Source organism: Rousettus aegyptiacus, unplaced genomic scaffold, assembly GCF_014176215.1.
Source record: "Rousettus aegyptiacus isolate mRouAeg1 unplaced genomic scaffold, mRouAeg1.p scaffold_m13_p_2, whole genome shotgun sequence".
NCBI lineage: Eukaryota > Metazoa > Chordata > Mammalia > Chiroptera > Pteropodidae > Rousettus > Rousettus aegyptiacus.
Window position 1 is genome coordinate 110,816,328 of NW_023416295.1, and position 19,156 is coordinate 110,835,483.

The 19,156-nt window shown below is 35.2% G+C and overlaps 1 protein-coding gene across 7 annotated transcripts in view; it reads right to left on the minus strand.

Annotated features, from left to right (window-relative positions):
- Window positions 1-19,156, minus strand: part of NAV3 (neuron navigator 3) — a 718,003-nt gene that overhangs the window by 123,309 nt on the left and 575,538 nt on the right. For all 7 annotated transcript variants that reach the window (XM_036236231.1, XM_036236227.1, XM_036236233.1 and 4 more), the window contains 3 exons: window positions 12,674-12,782; window positions 11,558-11,941; window positions 2,448-2,567 (listed from right to left, as the gene is read on the minus strand). In XM_036236231.1, coding sequence (XP_036092124.1) covers window positions 2,448-2,567; window positions 11,558-11,941; window positions 12,674-12,782 — 613 coding nt within the window. The remainder of the gene's footprint in view (window positions 1-2,447; window positions 2,568-11,557; window positions 11,942-12,673; window positions 12,783-19,156) is intronic.

Here is a 19,156-nt window from a genome sequence, read left to right on the forward strand (position 1 = left end):
ATTTTAAAAGAGCTTCAGACATCTATAATAAAAGAGAAACTCCTATCTCTGCTGATAGCAGGATTTGCATTGTAATCTTTTTGCTGTTTAATATATACAAGTTGCTAAAGTATTTTTTGTCTTCCTTAAATTACATAATTATTTCTAAAATCTGACTAACAGGCAATTTATTTCAGGTGCAGCACATTATCATTTGATCTAATGTAAAACTTAGTGCCACTGTTATTTTGAGTCTCTTTCCTTTGACTGAACACAGCTAATAAAGTAAATAAGAAATCTTAAAATGTATTTTTTAAATTTAAATATTTATGTTAAGTGTTTTATACTTTCGAAGGCCTTGGCATCTGTTAAGATACTCTTTCGTGAATTTTAGAGTACACAAGAATCACCTGGAGGGCTAGTTAAAGCTCAGATTGCTGGGTCCTATCCCTGGAGTTTTTGATTCAGTACGTCTTGGATGGAGCTGATAGCCTGCATTTCTAACAAGATCCCAAGTGATGCTAATGCTGAAGGTCCAGGTAGCACACTTGGAACTCCACTGCTTTCACAGATTCCCATCTATTAGGTGCATACCAGGGTTTTTCCTTTGGCAGAAGCTCCTCAGCCAGGCCCCAATGTGGAGCCACATAGGAGCAAAGAGAGATGGTTATCCCAATTGTCTTCCACGTTAAGTCACTTCATATTGACTCCTCAGTTCTGCCACCATAATCTCATCCCACCCACCGCCCTGCCGAAGAAAAAAAAAACAAAACCCACGAATTTTTTCCCTCTTTAATGTTTACCACTGTCAGCTAACAATGAGTAGGGCATTAGATTAAAAATGAGATTTACACTTTGGATTTCTTCCCCTTAACCACTGCTTATTATTTTCTTACATAACTCATTCTCTCTCTTACATATCTTTGTAGAATCTTGATTCATTCCTGGCCTCATTTGTCCCTACCTACTGAATCCTATTGCTAGCCTATATCAATATACAGTCCATTTCATTCTTTTGTTCAATCACTCCACAAGCATTTGTTAAAGGGACAATACAGAATGAGTATGACAAAATTCTGTATTTGTGGGCTTCCAATGCAATGAGGAAACAAACATAAAAATAAGTATGACATATTAAAAAAGTGATGTGTAAATTTTAAAAAGATATGTAAGGTAATGGCCGAGAAAGTGACTGGAAATGAAATGTATCTTAGCTATTCTGTAAACACCTCTCTGAGAAAGTAACATTAATCTGAAACAGAAATATTGTGATGGAGGCAATAATGTGATGAATGTAGCAAAGGGTATTCCAGGCAGAGGATACATTGATTCAAAAGCAGAAAGATCCAGGGTGGTTGAAGTTAGTGAAGGAGTCAGGCAGGGAAAATTGTTGAAGAGGAGTTAATGTGTGGGTGCGGGTGGTAAAATTTTTCATAAGTCATTTATAACCACATGTTACACACACACACACACACACACACACACACACACACACACACACACCCCCAGCATACAGACTAGAAGACTATGATGCATACAGGATGAGAAACAAAACTTCCACTGGCCGATAGAAGTTAAAATATCAGTAGCATCTGAGAGAAACAAAACTTCCACTGGCCGATAGAAGTTAAAATATCAGTAGCATCTGAGAGAGGAGAAACTGCAAACTAATATCATAATTCACTGTCTAGCCTTTGGAGCTGGCTGTACTAAAATGCACAAGGAATTGTACATACACAGTTCTTATTTCAGAATGTGACTACAAAAAAAGGTTTTAACTTTTTGTCCTCTTCATGGATGCTGAATTAAAGAACCACTCTAGGTATTGATATTTAGCACTTCTTAATAAAGAGAAAATTCTGAGTGAAAAGTGGGCAAAATCAGGTCAAAAGTATATTTTACAATATTTTACAAAGACCATTCTCAAACAGAAGTGATTCTGATAAAAATTAACAAAGCAAATTCCAGCAAAATAATAACTAGTTTGTGAAACACACACATACCTTGAAACAATTATGAAACAGAAACTAGCCTAAAGCAAGAGTTGTATGCTTTTGACAAACCCCTCAAGAAAAGTATTAAGCTTATAGCAACTGTTAATTTGAATTACACTTCAATCTTTATATCATTAGCCTTCAGGTATATCTGAGGGTATCAGAATTGAATTTATCAGCCAGGGTTCTTTTCAAGTAAAGAACAAATGTCTGTGTTTATAATTTTGCTTTTACAAATATTAAAATTTGCCACCATGCAACATGAAATTTAAATATTCTCACCAGCAAGGCAATTTTTCTAGTGTACAGAGCTAAAAAGTCTTGTGAGTGAAACCACTTTAGTATTTAAAATGTTTCAAAAATAATTCTTATGTTAATATAAAAGTCCTTTGGTTTATACTGTAAAACTCCTAGGATCTCATTTAGGAAATTACTTTATGCATGCCTCACAATCATTTATGCTGATGGCATTACCTGTCTGCATCCACTGTCACATCATGAACTCCCCTCTGGATGACATCCCTGGAAGTTGATGTGTCTGGTATTCGGTTCAAACTTCTAGTATACAGATTGAGTCCTCCATCTGTCATGTACCTGAAAATAAATGTCTGATTAATCAACAGGAAATTAAATGACTTCATCTGTAAAATTTCATTTAATAAAAAACTATTCACCAGTTTTAATAATTATGCAAATAGTCTTTATTATAGTTTTTTTTCTATGTGTACATTCTACTCACCAGAAAGAATTAGAATATCTTTTCAAGTTTATTAGGAAATCAATCTTCCTTACTACAAAAAGTAACTAATCTTTCTCTTTTCCTCTTTTGTTATCAATATTTTGAACAGGCTCGTAGAAAATATGACTCGTGGCAAACTAAAAGCAAGATCATTTCATTTTGTAAATACCATTTTTGAAGCATTGATGGTCACAGGAGTAATGAAACATTACTAAACTCAAAATTAATTTATTTGATAAATAAAATATATGCCATAAGTGGCCACTATCATAAAATGATAAACAAGATGCTTTAAATATTTAAAATGTTGCCAGGAACAGTTCAAATAGTTTCCATGTAATAACGTTATTATCCCCATATTAGAGGTATAAAAAAAATAAGTAGGCAGAAAAAGATTAAGGACTCACACAAGATCACTCAAGAGTGTCTTGAGATAAGACTTTCTATAAACTATAAAATGAATCCCATAAAAAAGAACCCAAGAGTCTTCTTACAAAGCATTACTAATTCCCCCTCCCGTTCCACTGCCACCTTTCTTTTTCTTTCTGTGTAGACAAAATTTTGCACACTTATGGCATAATTTCTTTAGGTGCCTGTTTTCCAAATATTTCGAGGCCATAAGTCACCACCCTGCTATAGAATAAGATATTAAACTGCTTCCTATAGAGAGATTTGTGTATTTCTCATAAGCACATTAGATATAGCATAAACTGACCGTATATTATGTTTGTCACAGAACCTCATGCTTTTTTTGTATATGCCAGTGCAGTTACAGGAAAATATACATATCATCCAACCAATCAACAATCTAGATATATAACTCTATTGTCTTGTCACTCATCACCCCTAACTATTACAAGATAGAGTCTATTCAAATCTGTGAATTGTATCATTGTGCTCTAATTATGTCTGGAATTCACTGAAATAGGAAAAAGTAAATATCTTATCTTTTAATGTTGTTCAATTCTACTTTCTCAGTCAACATCTATGATCACAAGAACTCTATGCTATTTTTAAAACAGCTTTATAGGGAAATATATTTATGCAAGTATATGAAGCATAAAAGTATAGTTAAATAATAAAAGTAATATCAACTATCATATGCCCATTACCTGGCTTCAAAAACAGACCATTTCCAGTTCCCTCAATGTCTATACAGGATCCTCCTTGTCACATTCCCAAACCTCTCTTCCAGAGATATCTACTGTCTTGGGTTTTCTGTTATGTATTCCTTTACTTTTCCTTATGGCTCTACCTCACGGGTGTGTAGCTCTAAAATATATATTGTTTAGCATCTCATTGATTTGAACTTTATATAAATCGAATAACACTATATGTATTCTTTTGTGACTTCTTTCACTCAAAATTACATTCTTGGATATCATTTATGTAGATGTGTAATGTTCCATTATTCATTTTATGGTTGAATAGCTCCATTTTATAAGTACATCACAGGACATTTGGGCTGTATTTAGTATGTTTTTGCTGTTACAAACAATGCTGCTGTGAACATTTGTATATGTACATTTCTTTGTGCTTACAAGCAAGAGCTTATCTAAGGTCTATATCTAGGAAGAGAATCACTCGGTCATAAGAGAAGAGATATAAACATATATTCAACCTTATTAATCAATGTCAAATAGTTTCAGAATAAACTCCTACTTGCCTATGGATGAGAATTCTCTTTTTGGTCTTAACTTGCAAGTTCCAGATTACCAAGTATCATGAACATATTTTTACTTTGTTATAGGCCATTTTTTTTTTTGTCTGTGAAATGTTTGTCTTTTTTGCTTATTTTTCTATTAAATTTTATGTTTTGTTGGCTTTTTTCTTTCTTCATTGATACCAGTCCTTTATTAGTTGTATGAGTTGCATATGTTTCTGGCTCATCTGGGGTTTTATCCTCTTTCCTCTTGCTTATTTTTATATAAAATTAATTTTTCTGAATAAAAAGAAGCCTTTCCAACTTCATACATTAACTATTTCTGTTATTTTTGTGCAGTGTTTAAAAATGTGGTAGTTAGCTTTTAGAGATTTTTAGACTCTGTTTCCATCTCCCACTTTTATCTGCCCTTTTACCCTTATTGCTACATCCTGTTCGATTTGCTTCTAATCCTAGAAGTTTTCCCTTGGTGTGGGGTCCTGCTCTGGCAGGGAGCTCTGGCTGGACAGTTTAATGAAGTCATAGAAAGTGGATTGTTCCATTCCCTTCAGACATGACCTTTGGCCCTTTTTCTTCCTGGATGGTCAAATGGTCAAAACGCCTCCTAGCCTCAGCTGCTACCGTCAATCAGCCCTGGGCGTTTTCTCCTCAGTTTCTCTTATCTACTCAGTTTTCAGAGACCCCACTGCTACCCTCTGCTTTTTCTTACATAGAGGCTAGTACCATACTGGTCCTTTGGCTCCTGGCTGTTTGTCCCCAATTGCTTATACTTGGGGTTTGCGATGATACCTTATCATCATCTTTTTTTTGTGTAAATAACAATCATGTTTTTTTTTGGCTTTGCTATCTAGCTGCTTTGTCTGTTTTGGGGGAGGGGGATTTGGGAAGATTCAAAAACTATGCTTCCACCATATCTTCCTAGAATTCTATCTCATATTAGCCGCTATGTTACAATTAGCTATTTCTTAATGGCATGACCACACAGGGCATCTAAAGTGTTTTGTTTTGTTTGTTTTTTTAACCTCAAAGGAACTCCAGTTCAGCCTCTTCCTTTAGATGAGTTCAAACAGTATTAAGAATTGCTCCCTAGATAAAACGTGCCAGCTAAGAAAACCATACTTATAATGAATGATATGCTGTAAGAAATCGGCTCCTTGGGGAGGAGTATGTACAAGCAGATACGCAAAATACCTCACAGGTCGGTGTGTCATGGGGCTTCAGAGCTCAGGCTGGAGCCAGGCTGCTCAGGTTCAAGTCCGGCATTGCACGCTTCAAGAAATTTTGAAATTTCAGAGTGCTGATTGACTAATTTTCTGAGTTCTATCTGAAATCACTTAAACTATCAATACCTCAGCTGTCGCAGCTGTAAAATGGAGATAGTAACAATATGCTTACCTCTTACAGTTATGGTGAGATTATAAATGAGTTAATATGTGTAAAATACACAGAACATCATCCAGCATGTAATAAGTGCTATCGAAGCGTTGGCTAGAATTAGCAGATACTTTTCCACTAGAAATTCTACATTCACTAAAAATAACTCCCATATCTTGAATATAAAATTACTAGACGCATTAGGATTAGGAATCTATGGTTTACTATATAAATTCTTTTAACCCAACTCAGGAAACCCTGCTCTTTCCAATGTTATGTGTGTTCCAGTCCTCACCAAGTTTACCAAGGAAGAACTGAGGAAGGATGAGGGAGAAGCAGAATTAACACACACACGCACACACACCCTTTAAAAAAATTTCATTCCCCATAATTAAATCACTCTGTGTTTGGACCATGTAACTTAAAGCAGAATTTTAGGTTATTTTCTGGGCCTAATGATTTATCACTGTGACATATGCAGATAACTCAATTTCTACCCAATTAAAATATGTAACTTTCCCCCTAGTTTTCCAGGGTGTGCCTTTTTTACTTTATAAATGGAGACTTTTTCTATGAGACTCATTTTAAGTAAGAGACTTTCTTCTGACTAATTCCTAATTACTAGCAGATTCCCATCCTCAAGGGTTTAAAGTAATTTTAAAAAGAGAAGGAAGAGATAAGACTGCATGCTTCAAGAAATTTTGAATTCTCAGAATGCTGATTGATTTTCTGAGTTCTACTTAAAGTACACAAAAAATGAAACTCCATTCCCGTTTACTTCATGACATTCCTTGTGGTTACATAAGAAAAAAATCCTAAATTAAACATCTTCATTCATTACCTTGTCTTTTGAGCCTCTTGTCCCTTTAATCACTGATTAAAATGGGAGAAGTTAACTCTGTGACTCAATTTCTTCATGAATAGTAGTAGCACAGACATTTCTATGCCTTTTTTGTCTATTTAAGGAAAACGCCATCAAATTAAAATTCTCCTTGATGTCTCTAGCCCTCTCATCTTCATACCTTTTAATTCCAAGCTGAGATATCGGCGTACATCCTACCGAGGCCAACAATGGCACACTATGTAAACTGATGAGCAGTAAAGTACAGCTCATTCTAGGTGTCCACACAATATGCACTAATTATGTTTGAACCGAAACCAGCCATATCATCTGTTGACCATGCCCAGTCACCTTCTACCCTGGGAACAGAACTCTGAGTCATTTCTTAAATTTCAGCATCCTGTACTCTACCAGGGCAAAAGGAAAATGTCTAAGGCCAAACAGGTAAACCTCACCAGAGGAAGTTTTCATACAGGATTTGTGTAATTTTTACTTAGCTAATTTAGATACTGAATATGAATGACTGTTGGTCAACATAGAATATGTAGACCACTGACACATATTTAAATTGACTCATGTTTTGACCTCTCCAAGACTTCATTTGAAAGACTGATAAGGAACACAAATGGAGAGCAGAAGTCTGAATTGGGTTTCCACCAAGGCATGAAATAAGTAGAAAGGACAGTGGATATAACAACATACTTTCTTCTCATTAGTGAATTTAGCAGAGACTAGCCTGCTCTCATCAAAACAATTGCCTCATCCTCTTACACACACAGCTGAGCTGTATTTCACGGCCTCTTTTACAGGTAGATCTGAGCACACAGCTGTTCTGGGTAGAGTAATATGTACCACTTCTAGGCCTGGTCCATGCAAAATATTCTTACACCATGGTTCTTCCTCTCTTTGCCATCTGCTTATTGAATATTGGTGCCCAAGGTGATATAGAAAACCTAGTTGGATAAAAACATCCTTCTTAGTCTCAAATATGGTGCTCATTTCCCAACTGAAAGTCAGAAACACTGGTGAGGGTTTTATGCAAAAGAGAGATGAGCTTCTTTGTGTTGTTACTGAAATTTCTCTGTTACAGTAGTATTAACTAATACAGATAGAATCCTGGAAAATACAAAATGCTTCTGTAATATATATTACTATATACAGAAATCAGTTGTTCTAAAAAATTGCCTTAAAAAACTACTTACCTAAGAATTTATATACAAACACTTCAATACATATGTGTATATATTACTATTCATTTATTGAAAAAATAAGCACCTATAAAAATATAAAAACACTAGTATGTGAGTTACAAGTGGGCAGGCACTGTGTCTATATTATTCACATACGGTGCCTAGAATGTTGCTTGACACAGGATGAGCTCAAGAAATATTTTTTGAATAAATACATAGTTACAAACATAAGCTCATGATCCCTCTTCTCTTTATATTCTTTTCCCAGGAATCCTTATGTCTCCCATGAGGAAATAACTTCTACTGTCTCCTAAATGAGATCATACCCTGTCTTATATTTCTACCCTGGGCACTACTTTTGCTTTACCCCACTGTCTCCATCTCAGCATTTTAAACTCCTCATCTTCTTTCTCTGCCTTCTCACCAATTTTTTTTTTTTAAAAATCAGCTCTCTTTGCACCAATTTTCTCTTACGGCACCATTTTTTATCTCCTTCACTTACAAAATGGGTATCCTGTCTGAATTCTCTGCTTCTCTTTTACTCTCATGGATAGCCTATCATTGTTTCTGTAAATTTTAACTTTATGGTACTTCCCATATCATTTTCTCCCCTTTTTTCATCCCTATCTATGTTACTCCCATATTTCTGACCTTAAGACCTTGGATCCAAATTCTTGCAATAGTGTCCGAAATCTAACCCCAAAGCTTCTTTCTTCAATCCGTTTTGTAGATTTTCCCTAAAATGGTCTTTCAGAAACCATCATTATCCTCATGTGATGTTCTGTGACTATTAGATAATCTTTTCTAAGAAAGAGTGCTTTACATTGCTTATAGTATGCAGTTTAAACCTCTAAGCTTAATGTTACTGAGGCCTGTCACACAGTCTATATCTCTCAAATCTTATCTTTAAATATTTAAGATTCCCTGAATCTTAAGTTAAGGGAAAGATCCTTGAATGTCATCCAATCCAATTGTCCCTCTGCTTTGAAAATTATATATTAGTCAAGTTTGATGAATGATATATCTTCTACAAAACATACCTTTCTTATAAATTCTTCTCTTAATATATTTCCCTCCTCTATAGCTATTTAAATAAGGGAAGAGTACTAAAATATTTCCTTTCCTTCTTTCTATTTCATGCCAAGGTTTAGTGCCTTCTTCTTAATTCTGAACTCTAAGCTAAAATTTTATCTGTATGAACCTTTTGAACTTATACATTGCATCGTGGGTGTCCCTTGATTTCTGAGTTAAACTGCTCCCAAGAAATGCTTTTTTCTCTCCAGATAAGCATGTTATGTGTGTGTAAGTAAATACAATTAATCCTCAAGTTTCATGAATTCCATAATTGTGAATTTATCTATTCGATAAAATTTGTAGGCTTAAAATCAATACTTGCAGCACTTCTGTGGTCATTCATGGACATACTCAGAGCAGTAAAAAATGTGAGTTGCCCATGTGGACATTCCCAGCTGAGGTCAAATAAGGTGATATTCTGCCTTATTGTTTCAGCTCTCTTACTGTAAATAAGTGTCCTTTTCACAGTCTATTTAGAGCTAACTTTTTCACATTTTTGTGCTTCCTGTTGGAGATTTTGCTATTTAAAAATGGCCCCAATTGTAGTGCTGGAGTGCTGTCTTGTGTTCCTAAGTGCAAGAAGACTGTGATATGTCTTAGGGAAAAATACACGTGTTAGATAAGCTTCATTCAGGCATGAATTACACTGTTGTTAAGCATGAGTTCAACATTAACGAATCAAGAAATATATGTCAAATAATAAATAAGGTGTCTTTAAATTAAAATACACATAAAAAAGATTATATATTAATTCATTGATGAAATGTTATGACCAAAGGCTCACAGAAATCTAGTCTGTATATCCCTTGGGAATAATGCTTTAGTACTCACTAATTCAGTGTTTGTGGTGACTTTATAGAACATAACTACCACAAATAATGAGATTGCCAGCATATGTAAGTGTGTATCTACATGTGCATATGTATATGTATATAAATATGTGTATAAATATATGTGTATAGTTATGTATATTACTAAATCTTCATCTAGTAGTGAATATAAAAATAAATAACATATATGTTCACATTTAAAGAGATAGAGAAAGAAAAGAAAGGAGAATATTGGAGGAAGAGAGGAAAGAATGAAGAAGAAAGAGGGGAGAAACAGAGGAGAAAAAGTTCATGCCTTACATATTCTTGTGTTGCCATCCCTGAACTGGGTATTCTCTCCCAGGAGGTATTAAATACTCATAATGATTATGACAATAACAATCACAAATTCATTCAATTATTAATGATATTATGCATACTTATGAGGATGATGACAAACTTATTGAGCACAGGTTTTTTGTTATGTATAATATTGTGGGTTATTTCCCTCATTCCAAATAATTTTGTGGAGATTCTGCAACATTATTCTTATTACAGATGACAGAAAGAAAAAAAAATGGGATAAATTAAGCTCCCAAGGAGGCCATAGATAGCAAATGGTATAAAGGGATTTAAATTAGGCACTGACTCTAGCAGCTACTCAATTTCTTTCTTCCCTAATTGACCATAATCTGCCCCCTTGATTTTAAATCCTTCGAAATTCAGATAAGGTGGCTACCCTGGAATGGACTGCTGGATATCAGGATATCAGAGCAGAGCTATAAATCTGATCAAAAGCTCTTTTGTACTTTTAAGGTCTTGTCACCCTTCAAACAAGCTTTTCATGAGTAAAGTCAGGAAAGGTTAGTCATGTAGAAGAATGATTTCTGACACTAGTCCTCTCAGATGTATAAGGACAAAGAGCAGCTTGAAATGCAGACTCAAGTGCAAAATATAGATAAGGTTAATTAGGAAGCTTTTCCTTGCATTACAGAGCCTGGGTTTTGAAGTCAGATGTACGTGAGCTCTAATGCAAGTCTAGCCTTTCCGTATACAATTGAGACCAGTTACAATCAGTTTCCTTATCTAAAAAACAAGTATACAAATACTCACTTCATAAGGGCTGGTAGTGAAAGGTTAAATGAATCAACATCTTTAAAGCACTTAATAAGAGGATAGTAGTTAGCAGGAAGTATTGAAAAGAGCAATTACAATTAATAAAAGTAGTTTTGATAGAAATATCCTTTTGTCTCCACTAGGGCTCATCCCCAGATTGAACAAAATATTCCAAATTTCAAATACACTTAAAAAGTTTTCTAATCACAATGTTTTTTAGAAGGTAATAAGAAATGGAGAACAAGGACTAAGATAAAATATAAATCTTATATCATCACGAAAAATAAATAGATAGAAAATTTCAACTCTAAAACAATTTTCCCTCAAGTTAGAATGGAGATGTAGAATTTCAAAATGCTATAAAATACTTGTTTCTCAAAGCAGTTAAAGACAGCTTTGACAAGAGAAAAACAAAAACAAAAATGGCACCTCAGCAAAATTCCTCTTGTCTCCTTCCCACGTCCTTCACTATAAAATATGTTATTTAAGAAGCATGAGAAAACCACTCTGAAAAACACAGGGCACATGTGTTTCTCTGAACTAACAATAGAGAAATTTAATGGCTTATAATGAAAAGGTTTTATAGAAATCTGAGATACTGTACTTTTTCATGAATGAGCAGAAGAGAGGATCTAAAATACCCTAAATACCTTAGATTTCTCACATTGTCTAATGACTTTGTGAACTAACCTATATGCCCTCTTTATAACTAATGCATCTGAGTAGAGCACTCCTCTTTACACAATTCTGTTAGAGACCAGGGCCCAAGGCCACTTACCCACTGTTAATGTCATCAGTCCTGAGACTTTTCCCAAGGATATCACCATCACTCATATATCCACCAACATCAACTTCAGAAGACACGTCTAGGTCACTGCTTGCTTTCTCACTCATGTCAATTTGTGACATGTTTCCCAGCCTAGAGACGGCAGCTCGACGGAGAGGCGTTGTGTACATGAACCTTGAGGGGTCTGTGTGGATGAACCGACTGGTACCGCTGCGAGCGTAGCCAGCACCCAGGGAGGGAGCATCTCCAGCCTGAAGTCGAGGACATGCCTGGCCCAACCTCCAGGTCATGGGAGTGGGTCGGCTTGTCAAGTTGGGTATGGTCCTTCCATTTACTTCCGTTGTCACAGTGCTGTCAAATGTTGTCTCCAGGGTGCTGTCAAATAAAATGGAGAAGTAACTATAATCTGGTTCACTTGGGGCCACAGACCAAGAATGCATGAAGACAGGGAAGGCTGAGATTGAGAGTCATTTCTCAGAGAAATGTCATTTTCATGAACGGTAAATTATACATTCATAACGAGATTTCTAAACATGTCAAAGTGTGGGACACTCATTAGCAAGATTTTGTTTTGTTTTCTTTTCTTTTTGTTTTTTTGTTTTGTTTTGTTTTGCTTTGCTTTTTTGTTTTCAAAATAAAGGCCATCATTACATTTTAGATGAAACAAAATATTGTTTCACAGTCTCAATAAATATTTAATTTACCCCACTGTAGTCTTCCCAGAACTTTTCTGGAAGTTTGTTACTCTTATAACTATAATTATGTTTGAAAATCTCTCTACCACTCATCCCGAGATGAACCGACTGGTACCGCTTTCAACTGCAACTTCAGTAACTGCTCTTTAGGGCAACCATGAAAATCCATTTAGTAGTGATGGTGGTATAGTAGCTAATTCAGTTCGAATGGGAAATTATACAGAAGAAAATGTAGACTAGAGAAAAAAAGTCCTTGGGTATGTGCTGAGAAGTAACCAGTTATGTCATGTAAAATTTAAGTGAGAAAACAGGGAACATTAAATAAAAATCCTTCTTTATCATTATAAAAGGTTAAGTGCTTATTGTAATTTTTTTCTTTACTGGTCCCAAAATATGCAGAATTGAGAAAAACCTGTGGCTTATCTGCGTCCCACGAAGACTGGACATAGTCTCTTCTAAATTCTGCCTCAAATCTGCGATGTTTTTAACTGTTCTCATTCTTCTCGTTTCAGGGTCTTCACCTAGAAAAGTAACGATAATATATTTGTTACTCTTATCATTTATAGTCCTGGGAATAATTATATACATATAAGTAATACAAATTCTTTTTTTAAAAGTAAAATGATAGGAAATTCTCAATGACTATTATCATCTGGAAATTATAATTTTTATTTCTACAGATGAAATGTGAATAGAAAGAAATACAATGTTACAAGTAACTTGAGGTGGTGATAAGATAATAATAATTTGTAGGTCTATGACCTAATCACTGTAAAATGAGAGGATCATTTGAAAATACACTGTATGTATACTACTCCATGTTTTTGAGCTTAATTGACAAATCTGAAATTATTTGGATCCTAATTATTTCTATAATTACCTGCTTCTAAGCATACTCAGAATAGTTGAGATAAACTTGCCTTTTTTACAGGAGCAATATCTTTTCACATCTTTTATTTTATTAGACTCATAGAACAAAACTCACAACATTGGGTGGTTGTATTTTTAATTATATCTTCACTTTTTACAGGAAACCAAAACATCCACATGTGACAACAAAGTTCCAGTAATGTCCTAGGCACCTAAACTTAGAATATGTTTAATAGGCATGAAACAAACAGCTCTGCCAGTGTGATAAATGCTGGCCTTATATAAACACCACCTATCATTTGGGAACAGAGGTGCCATTAAACCATTTGGTTTATGGCCATGTAATACTTACCAAGCCAGTGACCATTTGAAACTGATGTGTCTGGACAGATAATAATAATAACAGGCAAGAGAGTAGATGAAATAGTTTTTTATTCCATTTAATTTAGGTTCAAGAAGATGTCCAGTGATGAGAAATTTTAATAAGAAGAAAAAAGGAAAGAAAGAATTGGCATGGATGGATTAAGGGTAGGCAAGGTAAAGGGAAGAAAGGGAAGGAAATGGAAAGAAAAGGAATAGTGAAGGTAGATAATAGCATATATTAAGTTCCAATATGAAAACTGTCCTATAGAAAATCAAGATGCCTATCTCTAAACTATTTAAGAATATAGGTAGACATTCAATCTGTTAATTTTTCCCTAGTACTCATGCTTTTAAGAAATACACCACAAATACATCATTCAACATTTATAATACAACCTCAGAGTTGATGGGGATGTAAGAAGTTGTCTTGCTTCACCTCTCAGCCAATTAGTTAACTCATCTATACCTTACTTGGGAGCTGGCCATGTGCCTCTGTCTGAAACCTCCAAGATTAGAAAGGTTTCTTCCTCTCAATTAAGAGATCTCTCTTTCTAATATTAGACAGATCTAATTGTGCAAACATTTCTTTAACTTCCACCCAGTAGCTCTGAAACCAACTGAACAACTTCATACTATCTTTACCATGGCAGCTACTCAAACACTGGAAACAGTAACTGGTAATAATTCCTCTATTTTCTTCTTCAGCCAAACATTACTGTTCATTATTCCTCATCCTGAATGGTTGCCAAGACAACCATAATCCTGCTGCCAATCTATAAATCTCTTCCTTAATTTGATTCTTTTATTTAAATGATTAAAATATGCTTAATAATAGCATGATTATTTCAAACCTAGAAAGTACTGAAAACTTTCAAAAAGTAAATATATTTTGAAAAAATAGTGAAACTCATGCTGTGTCCTCATGCACATGATGTAAACTTTTCCTACACTAACTCATCATGCAATCTCTAATCTTAACATTCTTTTAAAACTCAGAACTGTTAATAACACTCAAGATTCTAACCATATTCTCCCTAGAAATTCTTTCCATCTTTCTCTTCATAAACATAACACACTGTACTTCCAAATAATCTGATGAACCCTAACGAAAAAGGGAAGTTTTGTAAGGAAAATCTTAAAAGGCAGAAAAAGAATATCATTGCAGTCAAAGGAAAGGCACAGGTCAGTAAGATTTGACTCAAAGTGTACAAAAGAAATAATGGAGAATGAGACAAAATTGGAGATACATTGAAGTCAATATTCAGTATATAAGATTTCGTATAGTATAGAAGCATTAGATTCTAAGTGATGGGAAGTTATGAGAAGTCTTAAATGAGGAAACTTGAGATGATCTTTTTTTTGTGGAGGGAGGAAGGAATGCAAGTCCTTGACCTTACACAGACACACCATTACATATCCTCTATCCCTGAACCCCCTCCCTCTGGGAGAACTTTTACATTGTAATCAAGCTGCATGTCAATCACTTGCCAACTGGTATAATATTAATAATATTGATCTCTGAATTATTTCTAATACCTTTTTCTGTATAAACTTTAAAAATGTTGTATTTTCACATATTCCATTTTACTAAATATTTTTTTTTGACATCCTCATCTCCTTTTAAATTTTCTTCTTCCAGTCCAACAGGCGTTTTAATCAAATCCATTGTTTCTTGCAAAGCTTCTCTCATATTTTCAGAGCCATAACCTCCCTCCCTCCTTTGGTTTTTCTCATGATGATATCCACCCATGACACTGCACCACTCATTACAAGATGACAAATGAAATTTTTCCTCCCAGCACTTATGAGCAAAACATAACTTCAGCCTCACTCATGTCATGAAAGATAATAATCAAAATAAAATTTATTGTAGTAAATAGTTCCAATGACCCACAAAAGGCAAGATACAATTATGTGCATGTGCAACCCCCCTAATGAGGGATTGCACAAGTCTGAAATATCCTGTAAATTTGTAACCAAATAATGGCTAGATGATTGGGGATGGGGAGGGGATTGTAATTAAAAAGGGCAATTGTAAAAGCACAAATAAAATAAATATTTAGTTACAAAGGTTAGCAGAAAATTACACATGAGAAATTCAGTTACAAAAATGTTGTACCCCCTCTCACTTTCATAACTTCAAAGCCAAATATTGTTCCTCAACTATTAAGCCAACTGTATTATAATACATAATTATTTTATTATCATAATACATCATAGTAAGGCCTTATGCATATTTCCCAGAATAGTATATTCTGCAATTCATTTTGAGTTTTTAACATTGGTGCAAACTGCTTTCTCATTGCTTGTAAGGTCTCCTTTATGAGTAGAACACAGAATAACAGGCTCAATTTGGTGTTTTTGCATTTTTCCTTTGTGGCGGATGGACTATTAATCTGTATGGTCCTGCTCTTATTTTTTAGGCTTTAATTACATACATTGTAATTAACATTGCCAGCACTGTCGTCCTTTAATAGGAATCAAATTATATATGAATGAACCTAACTCAGAGAGAATTATGTCCTCTACACCATCCACATTACACATGTGATTATTCAGAGGACAGCTCCCTGATTTATTTTGAGAAATAACCCTAATTTTGTGGATGACTCTAACATTGATTTGGATGGAAATCATCTGGTTAAGCCAGATATTTGTGGGAGAAATAGCAAAGCATGGCTAACAGTTTTACAGTTACCTTTTAAATATTCTCCTATATAGTTATGGCACAGATCCTAGTCTGTCTGATTTTTAGGCTATTGTAGAGTAAAAAGTGGAACTCAAGGAACCCTGCCTAAAAAGTAACTTGGAAGAGGCCATTTTGAGCCAGAAGCAGAACCTACTCAGGCATGTGGCAGGAATTTTGAAATTCCTGAGTGCTGTGGGCTAAGACATACTCACTAACTTAACATGGATCATTATTTAGGGAATTGCATTAGAGTGCTTCATTATCCTGATATGATTATTCCTATGAGAGCTATTTAAATAGACTCTTCTTACTTTCTCACATGAATTTTTGAATACTGGCATAAATGGGGGAAAAATGGCTTAAAGAGAATAATCCTATAAACACAATAAGCAGATGCTCAGTTTAAAAACCATGGAATATACAGGCTTCTATTGAGAGATTACCTGTGATAGTAATGCTTCAAGTTATTTATGCACAAAAAAGCATATACCATATAGACATCCACCCACAGCATGCTATACTTTAACAGAGGAACCAATAAATACTGTCAGGAGAGGCACTCTGTTCATATCTTTGAAAATATTCCATAAGAGGTACTTAGAACAAGATAAATGCTATCATTTTAAAGGCAAAAGATGAATATTATTTGATTTTACAATTCCAGGGAATCAAAGAAAAAGAGTCTTAAGGATTGAGACTCCCTCTCTTGCCTTTGTACTGCATACAGGCCTTTTACAAGAAGCAGTTAATCACAGAAATCACACACAATGGTGAATAAGTAAATCTTCGGCATCCGCGCACCTGGTGTATTCAGATTCAGAAAGCACTCTTTCCACAACTGTGGAAGCATTACCCTTTTAAAGCCAAACTAACATTAAAAATGAGTAATATTTGCCTCTGGCGTCTTTCTAAGTTTTCTTCTTCTAAAGCTAGCTTACTAAGATTCCAGAAAACCTTATAAAACATCTTGTAACAGTAGAGTCTATATAGAGACTAAAAATACCCTATGTTTAGCATCAGGTGTATGAATCAGGAACAAAGAGATCACTGAACAAGTTTAATTCTTTCAAAGTTAAGAAGTCCTATATGAAGTCATTTGTGGAAATACACATTGACATAAAATATGATGTGGTCAATAGTTTAACACTTGTGAATTTTTGAATAAGAGACTGTATGACATAAATATACTTCAGTGATATAATTTACTGAATTTATATATAAAAATTAAAATGTATACAGTTTAGATATTTAGGCAGGTAGCAAAACTGAGAGCTAAAGTTTAATTACAAAACTGAAGAATTATTTCTGCCATCTTCATATCTAGTTAATTAAAGATTATATCAGCAGTTACTACTGAGACATGTCATCAAAAAGTCCTAGTTTGTAAGTATAAAAACAGTTCATAGCTATCTACATAGTTGTTTAAGTAGTTGAAATGTACACACTCAGGAGCTTTTTTTTTTTTTTTTTTTTTTTTGCGCCAAGCACCAAAAAACAAAAACAGAAAACAAACAAACAAAAATGTACCTGAGTAAAGCTGTCAGGAGAGACCTCTGCATTTACAAAAATGTTACTAGAATTCATGGTGCTTGTTACTTAGGTTAAAAACAAGGGCCATTTATTCAGGTACCACTGAGGCATCAAAGGAAACTTGACCTATTGGGAAAATTTACTTATGAGGCCCTTCGTTCTTCATTACCTGCCTTGGTGAGGTTACCTGAGCAAAGTTGAATTAAAAGGCCCCATTAATTACTAAGTAAAAAATATGTTTCAAGTTTTAAAATATTAACACGTACTTATGGATGTCTAGAATGTACTGGACACCAGGCCAATAGCACCTAGGGCAGATTGCTGCTATTTACTTTCTCCAAATAGACTTCACAACTGGTTATCTCATAGCTCAGCTTTGCATAGAAAATAATTTAAAGAAACAAAGAATTATAAAAAATTTTTTGAGTCACTGCAGTTTTGAAAAATCAATTAAAAGAATGGAAGATATTTGGCTAATGTGAAGGTGCAGCTCTTTAAAATGCCATCCTCATTTTAAGAGCAAGCCCAACTTACCCAATAAGTCAGTGTAAAGTGCCTGTTCCAGGTCGCCCAGCATTGTAAGGATCACTTCCTCATCCAGATGAGCTGTGCCTTCCCGCAGGCAGCTTTCTCCCTCCTCTTCCGCCCAGCTCCTGCTGATGCTGCTTGGTCTGGAGGATACGTTTTCATCTTCAGATCTGCTCTCTTCATCACTCTCACCTTCTAAGGCTTTTCTAGAAGACCAGTCTTCTAAGTCCTCACTGCCTGACTGGCTGGCAGGCAGGAGGCTCCAGACCCCTGAGCTGCTGGTGTGGTACAGAGACTGCACCGACCGTGAGAGGAACCTGGACAGAGAGCACCTCTCTGCATATTGGGATTCCCTCTGGCTGGCCTTCGCAGCATTTCCAAACCAGTTGGAAATGCGCACAGTGGGTCTCCTTTCCCCCTCACTAGTAAGGGGAAGATTGGTCAGAGACTTCTGTTTCTGAAGGCGAGCTCCCTTTCTCCTTACTTCTTTGCTCGGAAACACAGAGAGTGCTGCCGGCCGCTGCATGGCTCCTCGAGTGGTTTCTTCTTTTTCAGTTGGACTTCATATTGTCTTTTTTGAGCTGAGATGGCTACTGGCCCTTTTGATTTTAATTAACACACGCAGGCTCAAACATTCACATAAGATTCTAGAGCTGCAGTACAATTAATTAGCTGACCACGGTTTAGCTTGCAGCCTCATTCCCCTAATCAGCAATACTTACAAACACATTTCTTGAACATATCTGAAGCAGAAAAGAGTTCACCAAAGCCGCTGCTCCAGCTGAAAAGTAGCGCAGGAATCCAACTACGTTTTCCCATCTTCCTCCAATCGCATGTCTCAGCAGGGTGATGGGTCCACATTTTCCTCTATCGCTTCTGTCTTCCCAAACGCGAGGTAGTGAAGCACCAGCGACG